The 15,210-nt window shown below is 37.8% G+C and overlaps 1 protein-coding gene across 1 annotated transcript; it reads right to left on the reverse strand.

Annotated features, from left to right (window-relative positions):
* Positions 1-332: 332 nt before the first annotated feature.
* On the reverse strand, positions 333-7,070 carry si:ch211-202p1.5 (uncharacterized protein LOC103909337 homolog). Its single transcript, XM_048207357.1, has 4 exons — positions 6,586-7,070; positions 3,581-3,728; positions 1,096-1,224; positions 333-1,017 (listed from the first exon to the last, which is right to left on the reverse strand). Exons 1-4 carry the CDS (start codon positions 6,641-6,643, stop codon positions 912-914), a joined length of 441 nt encoding a protein of 146 aa, XP_048063314.1. The 5' UTR covers positions 6,644-7,070; the 3' UTR covers positions 333-911.
* Between the last annotated feature and the right edge of the window lie 8,140 nt (positions 7,071-15,210).

Consider the following 15,210-nt stretch of genomic DNA (forward strand, 5'->3'; position numbering starts at 1 on the left):
GTGCAGTTACTCAGAAAATTGCTAGCCTCTAGCACTGTGGAAACATTTAGCATTGCCATTACCCTCTCCCATGATGAGACTCCTGTTTGATCTCCGGGCACAGTGACAGTTTTATCGGTTTCTCTCACACTATTCCTCTCTGAAGTTATTTTCTGCTTAACTGTAACTGTCTTCCACTTTTTCTGTACACATTTAACCTCACTTTCATCGTAGGTACAGTAAGCGATTTTTCTGTCATTGTCATCCGGAATGTAGTGACAAAAAACTAAATTATACACTGCAGCTATATTCCATCAAGAAAGATGATCTATGTGAAGAATTTCACCGATTGCTGGGTTTTAGGTTTTTATTATTTGCCTTTTCACATTACAATAAATATTAAGCTCGTTCATTAGATTAGAAATTGACTGCAAGTTTCAACTGTCTGCAAAATCAAACTACTGTATATTGATAAATGTAAACTGCTTGTTCTAGTTCTGTGCAGGCATTTATTATTATTTGTATCATTCATTGACAATGTCTTAACTGGATGCCAGAATGATCTTTACCCGAGGCCAACTAATATGTTTAATGTCAAACATAAAGTGCCCACAAACCACTATTGTCCTTAATAAATAGTCAAATGTATTCACTATAAGGAAACAAAATTGGAAACATCAAATGATATATATTACACATCAATTAGAAGCAATACGGTTTTGCAGTAAAATACTGACAGTTATCACTCCTATTTGCTTCATATACTGTCACTATTGAGATGCTAGCATTTCATGACAAGCCCAATAGAAATGATGTCTAAAACTGTACTTTGTAAACCATTCACAGCACACATATTCAGACATATGGCCAGGCTTGCTGCCCAAATAGTAATAATATACAGTAAGTTACTATGTAGCTTTTTTCCATCCCTTTCAGGTTTGTATTGGATTGTGCCTCCTCTGTCTCTGGGGGAATCTAGACTTGTATCGTTCTTTGTAGTTTCTGGGATGGTAACTTTTGACTGAGGCGTTTTCATCTCTGAAAAAGATACCAAGTTGGGCATCAGTAAAATACAATGCAACTGCCGCAATGTGTGAATTTAATAATGACACTCACTCTTGCTGGAGATCCAAGTAAGAGCAAAACCGCACACATTTTGTGTCTCTCCTGTGTGCGCAGTGGCATCGCTCCACATCTCGTCTTAGACGCATTTGTAGTGAACCTACACCATAGGGAATGACCTGACTGAAAGAGAACAGCTGATATTTTAAAGTGCATTTCACTTTGATTTTTAAATCAAATGTAATAAATCATTGAATAATACACACATATAATAGCAATATAAACATTTCAAACATAAATTTGCCACTAATTGGGAGCATAGATATAATTAAAATCTGAAATGGCTGAATAGAAATTGAACAGAAAATCATAATTACTGTTTTTGATGCTTTCTTTCAATGTTGAAAGGTGGAGCTGCACTTGTATACAGTAAGCTGATTCATTGGTTAATTTATTAACACTTTATTTTGATGGTCCCCTAACAGACATTCTATTATAGAATTAGTTCACTTCAGAATTAAAATGTTCTGATAATTTACTCACCCCCATGTCATTCAAGATGTTTATGTCTTTCTTTCTTCAGTTGAAAAGAAATTAAGGTTTTTGAGGAAAACATTCCAGGATTTTTCTCCATATAGTGGACTTCAACAGATGGGTTGAAGGTCCAAATTGCAATTTAAATGCCACTTCAAAGGGCTCTATACAATCCCAGACGAGGAATAAGGGTCATATCTAGTGAAACTATTAGTCATTTTCTAAAAATTTCCAACGTGATCGCATTACATTGCAGAGCTAGTGCAAGATGAGCATTTGTGGTTTAAAAAGTATATGCTTTTTTTAATGAAATATATATTATATTATATTTCTTTTTTTTTTTTTTTTTTTTTTTTTTTTAAATGACCGATTGTTTCACTACATAAGACTCTTATTCCTTGGCTCGGATCGTGTAGAAACCTTAAAAGCTGTATTTAAACCGCAATTTAGGGTGCGTTCACACTTGTAGTTCGGTTCGTTTGATTCATTTGGTCCGGACCAAAGAAAAAAAAAAAACATTTAGTCCTGGTCCAGTTAGCGTTCACATTGGCAATTTTATCATCGAACCAAAAGATACCGAACCTTAAGGCATAGGGATACATTCACAACGTGAATGGTCGGATTTTATGACGTATTGCCTATTTTGAGACGGAACTTACCGAACATCCACAACAGTGCTGTTTGCTGAGGTAAAGGTGCTCGTTGTGTGTGTGTAGCCTGCATGTGATGGTATTTTGGCCAGCTGGGAACTCGTGAAGAGCTTATAAAATGTGTAAAGTAGTCAAAACACCGGCGGGAATCCATCCGTCACACACACAAATGATCTGCTGCGTGTATACGCGCGTCTGATGCCTGTGATAAACTCGCGACTATGACGAGAAAAACCGACACGCGTGAGGATTCTGTCCTTTTTAGGGTTTCGTCTTCCTGTTTTTGGTTCGTTTACATGTCTTTGGTCCGTGTTGCGTTCATATATCATTCGAACCGCACCAGAGTTCGTTTGGAAGCGGACCGAGACCCATCTTTTCAGCGGTCTCGGTCCGCTTGTTTGGTGCGCACCAGGGTTCGGATGGCAGCGTTCACATTATGTTCAAATGAACCGCACTAACCGAGCAATCGCACCAGGGTTCGTTTTAATCGAACCAAACATGACAAGTGTGAACGCACCCTTAGACCTTCAACAAGTTGGTAGCTATTGAAGGAAATATGGAGAAAAATCCTGGAATGTTTTCCTCAAAAACCTTAATTTCTTTTCGAATTAAGTAAGAAAGACATTTCCATCTTGGATGACATGGGGGTGAGTAAATTATCAGGAAATTTTCATTCTGAAGTGAACTAATCCTTTACTATAAGTAATTTTGCAAATACATGTCAACATATTCTACTAACTAGTCTACTAATACTCTAATGAGAGTTAGTTGACATGTAGGTGCAACACTACTTAGTCAACATAATGTCTAAAGAGGACCATCAAAATAAAGTGTAACCATTAATTTTATCCTCTTCAGTGCGTTTACTCCTCGTTTGTAATTAGCTTTGTTTTTAACATGTATAAATGCCTGGTTTTGATCATATTCATAACATATTTGAAATGATTTTTTTGACACATATTTTGTTTTTGTGCACAATGTAGAACTCTTTTCAAATTCATACACTGAACTGAAAGCCTTGTGCTTCTTTGAATTTTCAATTTGACCAGGTGTTCAGATTCCTGTTTGTTTCTGGATATAAAAGACTTCACTCTTGTTTCACTTCCCGAGAGCCAGACCCTCAATCTTTGGTTTCTAGGTTGTTTTTCACCAAAGGCAGTCTGCCTGTCCTCAGGTCTCCATGCGTGGGCCACATTAATGAGACCACACACTTAAATACAACCAGACACGTGCTTTCAGCGTGTACAGGTTACCAGCATCGGTCCCCCACAGATTTCAACCTCCACTTCTCTCTCTTTTTTGTTTTGCTCAAAGAGATCTCTGTAGGAACACAGACAAATGTTTGGATGATGTACCTGGGTGTATCGACCCACACGATTCCTATGTGGCAAAAGTACACACATTCTTTGTCCTTCAGGTTTTCACAGGAGCAGCGTCTCTCGCGGTGGTGAATTTCTGGAGTAGCATTCACAGATGGACTTCTGTTTGCATGGGACCCTGGGACTGAAAAAATACAAAGAAAAGACGTTTAAACAATAGGTAACAAAAGATACTATCAAAATCAGACATGTTACAATAAATTCTGTTCTTTTGAACTTTCTATTCGGTTTCCCCCAAAAATCTTAAGCAGCACAACTGATTTTTTGCTTTGATGTGTGTTACACCTAAGACAAAACTTCAAAAGTTGTCAAAATATTAGTCAGTGTGGGATCTTCACTTGACGATGTAAGACATAACATGTCTAAGCTCTTGCTGCTGTCTAAACATTTCAGCAATGTTGTGTCTTCGAAGTACTCTTTGTTTTAGGCCATTGATCCTGAGGATTCTCATACAGACCCAATTTTCATGTAACTATGATCTAATAGGTTATCAGTTCAGAAGTGAGTTGCAACTCAACCGCAGCAAAAATAATAAAATCATAGGCTGTATGAAGGAAATCTAAGGCTTAGGTTGCATGAGCTTCATTAAGGTTGAGGGAAATGAAAAGCCATGTGGACCATGTTTAAAGAAGACAGCAAAAACGAATCTGTGGCCAACCACATTTTATGCCTCTAGGATTCCAGCAGCGCATGTAGATGGTACAAAGCAAACCACCACTACAGCTTCCGATGGTTGGGGTTTTAAAAGTTGAATCAAAAACAGATCTCTTGCTCATCTGCAACATGGCAACTCTTTAACAGAAAAACAAATCTCAAATACAAAAGAACAAATATGGTGGTATTTACATGACACACCAAGGTACTTTAAGAAATACCATGGTACTTTTGATTGCTAGAAAAGTTAGAGGATAAATTCGTTAATGGTAAGATAGATAAAGTAGGAACTAAGGCTACAGGAGGTCTCGCTCTCTTGAAGGTTCAGCAGTGGTGAGTTTTGTCAGAGTTTTCTTCAGGATATTTGGAAGAGGGGTTTAAGTTGGACCTCAGTAACCGGAATGACTTCTAAGGTGCTCAATCAAGCGAACAGAGCCTGAGGCTTTAAGGCCTTATAGAAACGGATGAAATTGCATGCCCTGGTCTTGTGGAAAGTGATCTGGGAGTGATCACAGTAATCCATCATTATCACAAAGCTGTGGGGGTCTAACTATATAAGTTTGATGTGGAATACACAACAAATGGTCTGACTTTTGTTTTGATTCTGGAAATCAGTTGTCATCCATGTCCTCAAGGCGTCGGTTGAGGTTTCCCAGGTCTAGTTTTCATATATCAGGCAAGGATAATGAATCACAACAAGTAACTCAGATTTAGAGCTTGGAATTTATTACAAATCCATTGGAATGTCTGCTTAAAATGCCTCACATAATTCACATACAACTAACTTTGTACCATCCTTCCCTAAATCGTGAGAAAGAAAATCAGGAAACGTTTTCTTTATCCCTGTATTTTTTTATCAGACTAGACGTTTCTAACTCGATACCGGCATGAGACTGTGCGAAACCTACGGCAAGCTCTGTACTCCTCAGCGCAGTTTGTTTTCCCAAGAAAAATTTAATTTTGTGACCCGTGCCCTGAAGAGAGAGAGGACTGCCAAGGTGGATCAGCGTAGAATTGTAAAGGACAGGCAAGGGATTACATAAATCCTTAACCACCAACGTTAAACCAGACCATCTCACCTATGAAGAAGCAGCAAAAGGTTTTTCTGTTGTTAGCATTAAGATGTAAACAATAAATCTTTACTAATCCCAAATAGTTGGACTGCTGTTATTAAAATGAAAAGCTGTGATCATTTCCGTCCTGTGGGAGACTGGCTTTGAAACTCAAAACTTCGGAGAAGCATGTACTGAACAGTACTGTAGTTCCAGCAATTAACTGTATTATTTGTATTCATTTGCTGTAAAGTATATTAGTCTAATATCCTAGAGATTTGCACTGCATACATCCAATGCTGAAACTAAAGAGCTCAACAACAAACTTGGTTATGGAAAAAAATGTGAGCCAACCTGCAACCATGTTAATCGATTTAAGAAAATGTCCCTTGTAAAACAAAAAATGATTACAATAAAAAAATGACTGAAATGTGCTTAAACTAATGTTTACAGAGATAACTTGCACTGGCTATGAACTCTGCAGGCTATTAAAATGAAGCCTACCCACAGTGCAAAAGCCTTATTTCCTCCAGCTAGACCGTTCTGAGGCAACTGTCTCTGCTTTTGCTCCACCATGAGGGAAGTTACATGTTCTGTGGTCCATAGAAGTGGTAGGAGATGGCCTACACATGGGGAGTTTACACCCTTACATGCTCAAACCAGACGGATTAAGAAGCATTTTACGCCACATTTAACCCTAATTCACCAGTTCAATCTACTTTTGCATGACTAACTGCATATTGTGACGTGTTATGAAAGCAAAGACATTTGATACCGAGAATCTACATTGGGAGCTGACTGTTAGACAATGTGAGTTAATTACAGGGGACAAAAAGAGAAAATTCTATCACCATTTGCTCAAGTTGTTCCAAACCTGTATGACTTCGTCTTATATTTTAGTAGATATTTTTGAAAAATGTTGGTAACCAAACCATTTCTTAAAATATCTCTCATGTTCAAAAGTCATGAAGATTAGTACATGATGACAGAATTTTCATTTTTGGGTGAACTATCCCTTTAACCTTTTTTCTTTAAGCAACAACAATTAGTTCATCCCTTCAAATGACAAGAAATTTGCTAAGCAAATCTTTTTAATATTAAAATTTGATGTGAAAATACACTCCAAGTGCAAAGAACAAACCAGAGAGAATCTGATAATGACGTTTTTACAGCAGAAGATTCAAATTAAGCACTCATTTTTCAGATAGGAAAATATTCACAAGATTTGAACAGAAAGCCAGAACTATATATATAAGAAAGATGATAGCCATTTACCTTGTTGTTCCAATATGAAAACAACCGCACTTATTACAAATAAGAAGGAAAAATCCATGATGCACAGTACTTTAATTGGAAAGCCTGTCTCCTGGATGTCTATCCGCACTCAAAGAGCAAAGCTGTGTGGAGAGAGAGCAGGTTGTGGAGTTTCTCAGGAACTCCTGCCACTCTCTTGACACCTCCAGCCTACCACACCCTCCTCCCCCCAGCTCCGTCTTTGGATCAGCCTGCCAAGTTGCTCTTCACAATGCTGGGGACAGGTGTTTGACAAGACGCATTGTATGTGAGTGTCAGTGGGAGAGAGAGAAAGGGAGAGCTTATTCTCTTTCTCTGGAGATGCTCTAACTCCCATGAAAGTGCTCGTGAAAGAAGGTTTCTCAACTTTGTCTGTTTTCATCAAGCGCTTCCAGCATGATCAGAGGTATGGACGAATTGGGTGAGCAGGGAATTTTTTTTTTTGCCTTCCTGATGCTGCTAATGGAGGTTTGAAGAACAAAGTCAAAACTACAGCCTGGAGAGGAAACCCAAATGTTTCAAAGTGGAAAGCCTAGACAGACCAGTTTTTCCCCCAAACCAAGGGAAGCCCATTGTGGTAAACCTCCATCTTAATTAAAACAATAAAAAGCCAATTGAAACATCTCAATATAAGCATCTGCGTGCCAGACTCTATTAACTGTGGAGGGTTCCTCTAACATTTTCTGCAGATCAAAACAGTTCTTGCTCTCATTTTAACATCTCAAACTTTGTGAAAATTCATATAACAAGAGCTCCACCGTCCAAACAAGCGAAGAGATATGAACTGTGGCGTGAAAGTTGTTGAGAATGGTCCTCAATGGGGCCTGTCATTTAATCACAGTGGGGGCAAACTGATGTATTCTATGCAGTGCCACAGGGGTTATTTTTTCCCACCCGTAGTTCTATTTAGCTCACTTTTTGACTTCTCATTAGTCCAGATTAGGCTTAGTTTTGCATTCAGGAGAGATAATTAAAGGCTGGGCACAACACAAAACAACATATTTGGTCACAGAGCCCCTGGCTACAGCAATTAGATCTGTGAGGTGAGGTGCTGTGGAGAAGGAAGGAGAACTTCAGAGCTCCAAACAGCTTCTTCCTGCAGCTGTGGGAGAGACTTAATGAACAGTTTGACCGACTGTCTGAAAAAATGCTCATGCTCCTGAATTGAACTGTGAACTATGGGACACCGTGCCACTATATACAAGTTAAACTGATTATGTGAATCTTACTTTCTTTGTTCTTTTATTGAAGACTTGCAGTCTTGGTATTTAGAAGAGAATGACTGGTGGAAAAGGACAGGAACGTTTTTGTAATCTTTGTGCCAGTCTTTGTTGCTGTATGGCATTTCATATCACATTATGTCAGCACTTTATATTTCTGTTTGATAAGAGATAGTCTTTCGTAGCTATGTGCATGTGCTGAACAAGTGTTTATTAAAGTAATAGAAATGAAAATACTAAGGCATGCGGAATCTCTCACTAAATCAATCAGTAAATCAATAACTTTTCTGTTTTCACAGAACACTGACCTCTATACAAGAAGAAAGCTTCGTAAGCTTTTCAACAGAATTATTGTTAGCTCGCCAAGCTGGCCTAAAATGAAACAATCTGTTCATGATTATCCATCCTGGAACCAGCAAATATATTAAAATGAAAATTAAAATATTATTGAGAGAAGACAACGATAAAGCTAGACTATCTCTTTCTCCTGAAAACCAATGCACGGAGTTTCCTGCCCCCTTCATCTGCTTCATGTGCAGGTGCTTTTTACACACTCCCCTACTCTCACTGACCCCCAGCTGCACTTCCCTCTTAAGCCTCTAATAATATGTGCAAAAAAACATATTAAATATTATGCCTGCTTCACTGTCATTTCTTGGGATGTCCCAGATGTCTCAAGAAATGCTTTCTATATGATGGAGGTGATATTTGCAATATCTGAGATTGTCGTGATGGTCCTATTTTTCCTAAAATCAACAATCAACAATTACTCAATTCAGTAGAGTATATGTGTGTGTGTGTGTGTGTGTGTGTGTGTGTGTGTGTGTGTTTTGTGCGTGTTTTTGTGATTTTTTAGGACACAAATTTGTATAGTGACATGGGATGGGTATTACACTGGTATCACGACGTAAACATGAAATATGAGGACATTTCATGAGTCCTCATAGCCTATATAAAATAGCTTTAAAAACATACTAAACAATGTTTTATTAAAAATGTAAAAATGCTAAATGTTTTCTATGATAGGTTTAGGAGTAGGGGTAGTGTAGGGGGATAGAGTGTACAGTTTGTACAGTATAAAAACCATTACGGCTATGGAATGTCCTCACTTTGATAGCAAAACAAACATGTGTGTGCACTTTCAGAAAAAAAGGTACGGCGCTGTGACTAGGGCAGTACCCTAAGGTACAAAAGTGAAAAGGTACATCTTTGTACCTTACTTAACTTACCCCTAAATGGTGCATATTAGTACCTTAAAGGTACATATTAGTACTTTAAAAGTGCATAGGCTATTTGTACCTTAAAGGTACATATTAGTACAGTAAAAGTAGTACCTTTTTACCTTTGTACCTTAGGGTACTGCCCCAGTGACAGCGCCGTACCTTTTTTTCTGACAGTGTGTCGTGTGTGTGTGTGTGTGTGTGTGTGTGTGTGTGTGTGTGTGTGTGTGTAGTCCTGGTAAGTCCTATGTTATGGGGAAAAATGTTTTTTGGTCCCCATGATGAAAACAGCTTAAAATCATACAATGTTTTGTTTTTGTTTTTTTGTTTAGAGATTTGGTTAGGGTTACAGTATAGAATAAATGGTTTGTACAGTATAAAAAATCCTTAGGGTGTGTGTGTGTGTGTGCGTGCGTTTTTGTGACATATCAGGACACAAATGTATAATGACATGGGTATGACATAGGTATTACAAAAAGAGGTGACTTTTTAAAAAACTTATAAATCATACAGAATGAGTTTTTGTGAGAAAGTAAAAGTGTGCAGTTTCCTGTGATGGTTAGGTTTAGGGGTAGGGGTAGTGTAGGGGGATAGAAAATACTATTTATGTCCCTGTGGATTTATTTTAAGTGGATTTAAATAAATTGTTAAAATGTGTGTGTGTGTGTGTGTGTGTGTGTGTGGATGGTACTTATCAGCGTGATCAACAATTCCAGTCATGGATAATGAAGGTGATGTCATCGACAGAAAAAAAGTGCGCTATAACTCCACCTAGTGCTCAGATCTGGGAATTAAACGAAGCGTTCAACTTCAATCTCGTTTCTTGGCCAATTTTTAAAGGTAGGTAACACATTGATCAATTGAAGATGAGTAAATTAGCCTTCTTTTAATAACTCGACAATCATGTCTACCCCATTGGCCCACACAGTGGATAAGAAATGGTTGTGGCGCGTTTTTCCTCCTGTGTGTCGAAATAAGGTGAGAGATTCCCGCTCAAAGCAGCACTTCAGAGTCAGTCAGAGCTTCAGTGTTTTTTTTACATGAACCAGCTGGAAGGCTCAGCAGGACTAGTTAATGTCCGCATTGTTTAGAATGATTAGAATTTGTGGGCACCTCACAATTCGATTTCTATTTAAATTCAAAATACTATTTTAAAAACTCGATTCTTGATTGAATTTGTGTACATGTACAGCACATGTGTTGCTGCATATTTTGAAAAGTAGGCCTAAAAAGTTCTCATTAGCCTACGTTATGCTTTACATTAACTTTATAAAGCATATTATTGCTTTTGAAAAATAAGCAGTAAGCAGTAGCCAATGCCAGTATTGCATTACAAAATAAATCCTGATTTTTATGTGCTGGATTTTTGGATTTCAGTTTTATCCAGTTTTAAACTATAATTTTAAAGTATAATAAGTTAATTAAAAAAAAGATCACAGCAAAGTCATGTTTTGAAAGAAGTTATGATTATAATATGATTTTAAAGTAAGTTAAGATAAGTTTTTTTTTTTTTTTTTTGCCAGCACAAACCATGTTATATTTACAAAAATACCTCAGATTGTAAAAGGTCAGGAAGTGCTAATGCTTTCTTCTTTCCAGAGTGAAGCATAATGTACAAGCGCATGGTAATATTATAAAAAAAATCCTGCTAACACAGGTCCACCACATCCTGTCTCATATTCAAGCGCTGGGCTTAGACACACATACGCAGGGAAATTAAATGTGACTTATAACCGATTATCCCAGCAGGAAACCAGGGAGCCGGATGCATCAATCTGAGACACTTTCTTACTAAAAACCATACTTTTTACCTTTGATTACAGAATAAATAGGCCTGTTGGTTGACTGTTCCAGACAGCTAATGGAGGAGAGGTGACTTTTATTGCCACTGAGAGGCTGTCAGCCATCAATTTGATCTCAGGTAGCATGAGAGCTTGTCAGGTACAGATTTTGTCCTCTACTTTACACTAAGAACTGCTAGAACTTTTCTGTAAATTTCCCTACAGCCCCGAGGCCAATATTTTGTTTTAAGTTTGACCAAACCTCTTGCTTTCAGTAATTAAAAGTTAATAATTTCTTCTTTAAAAAAAAAAAAAAAAAAAAAAGCGAGAAGACGATTCTTTAATAATTTACTCAACCAAAAGACCTGAGACACTGGAATAAGATAGGGCTTCCCGTGACCCTACAGAAGAAAAGCAGTTTAGAGAATAGATGGATAGATATGACTGACTTTCTTTCATAGATCACAAAAAGAGATTTTAGTTACACTTCTTTTTTTGTACAATGAAAGTGAATGATTATCAGAGGATGTTAAGCTCCAAGAACGGCAAACAACACCATAACAGTAGTCCATAATAATTATGCAATATATATAAGTTTTCTAAAGTCATTCAATAACTTTGTGTGAGGAACTAAACAAAGAAATTAAGTCATAAATATTTACAACGATGTGACGGTTGTAAATGATGACAGAATTTCCATTTTGGATGAATTATTCCTTTACGATGGCCCTTCATTTTGTGGAACCATCATTGCATTGACAAAATGTCTAGTATTTAGGGAACTATACACACTGTAAAAAAATGTAGAAGTTATAAATAAAACAAAGATTACTGGAGTACGTTTTACAAGAAAATACTATTTCAGTCTGTCTACTACAAAATTTTGTTTAATTCAATGTGTTACTTTGTAATTATTTGTATGAGAAATTTCTGAAAAGTAAATTCTACACCAATTTTTTAGTGTATTGCAAAATGATGTGCAATAATACTAATATACCCGCTGACACTAATGCTGCTAAAGAGTTTATGGATGCTTTTATTTGTCTGTACATCAGCATTTTAATTGTTCTGATAAATCCAAGAACCACTTATGGAGCATATGAATTAGATAAGACAACAAAACTAATTAAAGGTTAAGCAAATGATAATTATGTTATTTTTGTGCCAAAACACAGTAATTACACAACCAGAAAAACACACGTTGGTCAACTGCAACTTGAAATACAGAAAAGATTTTGAGGCTATATTTAGATAATTGGGCTCAGGCAAAGGTCTTAAAGAGTTATTGGGCAATTTCTGGCAAACATTGAAAGTAATGGTTACAAATGCACATTTTTTTCTGATGACTTACCTCTGATGACTTACTTACATTTGTGTTGTGTGTGTGTGTGTGTGTGTGTGTGTGTGTGTGTGTGTGTGTGTGTGTGTTTTAAATCACTAATTTTATACATACAATACTGTGCTAATATCATTAGATGCAAAAAAAAATCTCAATTATTACAATATTTGTATAAGGAATATTTGAAATTATGTTAGAATTTTTCCTACTGGCATAGATAACCCTAATGTTGTTGTGAAGCATCTAATGTGTGTTTGCACAGTTTGTACAAACCCGATTCCAAAAAAGTTGGGACACTGTACAAATTGTGAATAAAAACGGAATGCAATGATGTGGAAGTTTCAAATTTCACTATTTTATTCAGAATACAACATAGATGACATTTCAAATGTTTAAACTGAGAAAATGTATCATTTTAAGGGAAAAATAAGTTGATTTTAAATTTCATGGCATCAACACATCTCGAAAAAGTTGGGACAAGGCCATGTTTACCACTGTGTGGCATCCCCTCTTCTTTTTATAACAGTCTGCAAACGTCTGGGGACTGAGGAGACAAGTTGCTCAAGTTTAGGAATAGGAATGTTGTCCCATTCTTGTCTAATACAGGGTTCTAGTTGCTCAACTGTCTTAGGTCTTCTTTGTCGCATCTTCCTCTTTATGATGCGCCAAATGTTTTCTATGGGTGAAAGATCTGGACTGCAGGCTGGCCATTTCAGTACCCGGATCCTTCTTCTACGCAGCCATGATGTTGTAATTGATGCAGTATGTGGTCTGGCATTGTCATGTTGGAAAATGCAAGGTCTTCCCTGAAAGAGACAACGTCTGGATGGGAGCATATGTTGTTCTAGAACTTGGATATACCTTTCAGCATTGATGGTGCCTTTCCAGATGTGTAAGCTGCCCATGCCACACGCACTCATGCAACCCCATACCATCAGAGATGCAGGCTTCTGAACTGAGCGCTGATAACAACTTGGGTTGGCCTTGTCCTCTTTAATCCGGATGACATGGCGTCCCAGTTTTCTTCAAATTTTGATTCGTCTGACCACAGAACAGTTTTCCACTTTGCCACAGTCCATTTTAAGTGAGCCTTGGCCCAGAGAAAACACCTGCGCTTCTGGATCATGTTTAGATATGGCTTCTTTTTTGACTTATAGAGTTTTAGCCGGCAACGGCGAATGGCACGGTGGATTGTGTTCACCGACAATGTTTTCTGGAAGTATTCCTGAGCCCATGTTGTGATTTTCCATTACAGTAGCATTCCTGTATGTGATGCAGTGCCATCTAAGGGCCGAAGATCACGGGCATCCAGCATGGTTTTCCGGCCTTGACCCTTACGCACAGAGATTGTTCCAGATTCTCTGAATCTTTGGATGATATTATGCACTGTAGACGATGATAACTTCAAACTCTTTGCAATTTTTCTCTGAGAAACTCCTTTCTGATATTGCTCCGCTATTTTTCGCTACAGCATTGGGGGAATTGGTGATCCTCTGCCCATCTTGACTTCTGAGAGACACTGCCACTCTGAGAGGCTCTTTTTATACCCAATCATGTTGCCAATTGACCTAATAAGTTGCAAATTAGTCCTCCAGCTGTTCCTTATATGTACATTTAACTTTTCTGGCCTCTTATTGCTACCTGTCCCAACTTTTTTGGAATGTGTAGCTCTCATGAAATCCAAAATGAGCCAATATTTGGCATGACATTTCAAAATGTCTCACTTTCAACATTTGATATGCTATCTATATTCTGTTGTGAATAAAATATAAGTTTATGAGATTGTAAATTATTGCATTCCTTTTTTATTCACAATTTGTACAGTGTCCCAACTGTTTTGGAATCGGGTTTGTATATATACTGTAAGAACACACAGTACTAAATATGTAAACAACATGCTAAATATTTAGTACTGTGTGTACACTGAGTGCAATTGGCAGTTTGCTATTTATGAGACCATCAGTGTACAGCAAGATGACGACAAAGTGTTCTAAATATAATAGACTATCAGAGGGTGGGCAGCCCTACAGTGCTCAACTGGATCAAAATGCGTCAGCTCCACAAGAACAGTATTCTGTGTCTGCCATGGCTTACTGGGTATGCCTTGGCTAAAGGCAGCCTGAGAGCCACTTAATAACAGAGAAGAACAGATTTTTCACCATATGCCATGCAGGTCTTGCTGGGCTTGCATCTAGCCTTTCTATTCTACTGCCCGCCTGCTTGTCTGCCTGCCCGCCTGGTCACTTCCTCCCTGACACTGTACATTATACATCTCTATTCCGCTCGGGTGTGGAATCGTATGTCCATAATGTACAAGATACGATCAAAGTCAAACTTCCAGAGAAGATTAAGCACAGCTAAACATCCTCTCCTGGCTCCTGTCCTGCAAAAACATGACACCTTTGAGGCTGTAGGTGGAGTGATTTAGAGTTCTGCATTAATGGAAAGGTTCTCCTGCTCTTGGCCGGACTCCTGCTCTGTCTCCTTGGCCTTAGTCTATGGATGGAAAGTAACCTCTCTGTATGTACCTGCACGCCTCCAGCTTTTCCACAAGCCACCAAAGCAAAACTGATGTTGTTCTTTCCCCAAGTGTTTCCAAATGAATCACTTTTAAAGGTGGCAGCGGTGATCACAGTTTAAACTCCTCTGACTAGAAAGCTCTCATCTGTCTCGTCCTTCTTCCTGATGTTTGTATTACCCTTTTTAACTTTACCTTGTCAGGAGACTGCCACACTTTATTCACCATTTAGAATTGGTGAACGTTGATGGTGAAAAAATTCATATGCTAATGCCATAGTCCCATAGAGATAAACGTAATGGAAAGTTTGGAATGTGCTGAAAACTATAAACCAATCAGTAATGTTCTGCATCGTTTGCCAGCGGTTTCCAGTTGTTTTTTGTTTTTTTTTGTGTATGGAGTTACATAACAGTCGACAGTTCAACGGTTCAGAAAACTCACAGTTCGGATCATATCACGGTTTTTAATTCATGGATCATTTTTTGGATTACAAATCGAAAATTGTAACTTTGCTTTCCATTTCCTTTTT

The sequence above is a fragment of the Megalobrama amblycephala genome, linkage group LG11, assembly GCF_018812025.1.
Source record: "Megalobrama amblycephala isolate DHTTF-2021 linkage group LG11, ASM1881202v1, whole genome shotgun sequence".
NCBI classification, from domain to species: Eukaryota; Metazoa; Chordata; class Actinopteri; order Cypriniformes; family Xenocyprididae; genus Megalobrama; species Megalobrama amblycephala.

What these genes read in the sequence shown, in the direction of transcription:
- si:ch211-202p1.5 (XM_048207357.1), bottom strand. Translation starts at nt 6,643, where the DNA reads ATGGATTTTTCCTTCTTATTTGTAATAAGTGCGGTTGTTTTCATATTG. An exon ending in TTTCATATTGGAACAACAAG is followed by an intron (nt 3,729 to 6,585) that starts GTAAATGGCTAT and finishes GTATTTTTTCAG; the next exon opens with TCCCAGGGTCCCATGCAAAC. An exon ending in TACTTGGATCTCCAGCAAGA is followed by an intron (nt 1,018 to 1,095) that starts GTGAGTGTCATT and finishes TATCTTTTTCAG; the next exon opens with AGATGAAAACGCCTCAGTCA.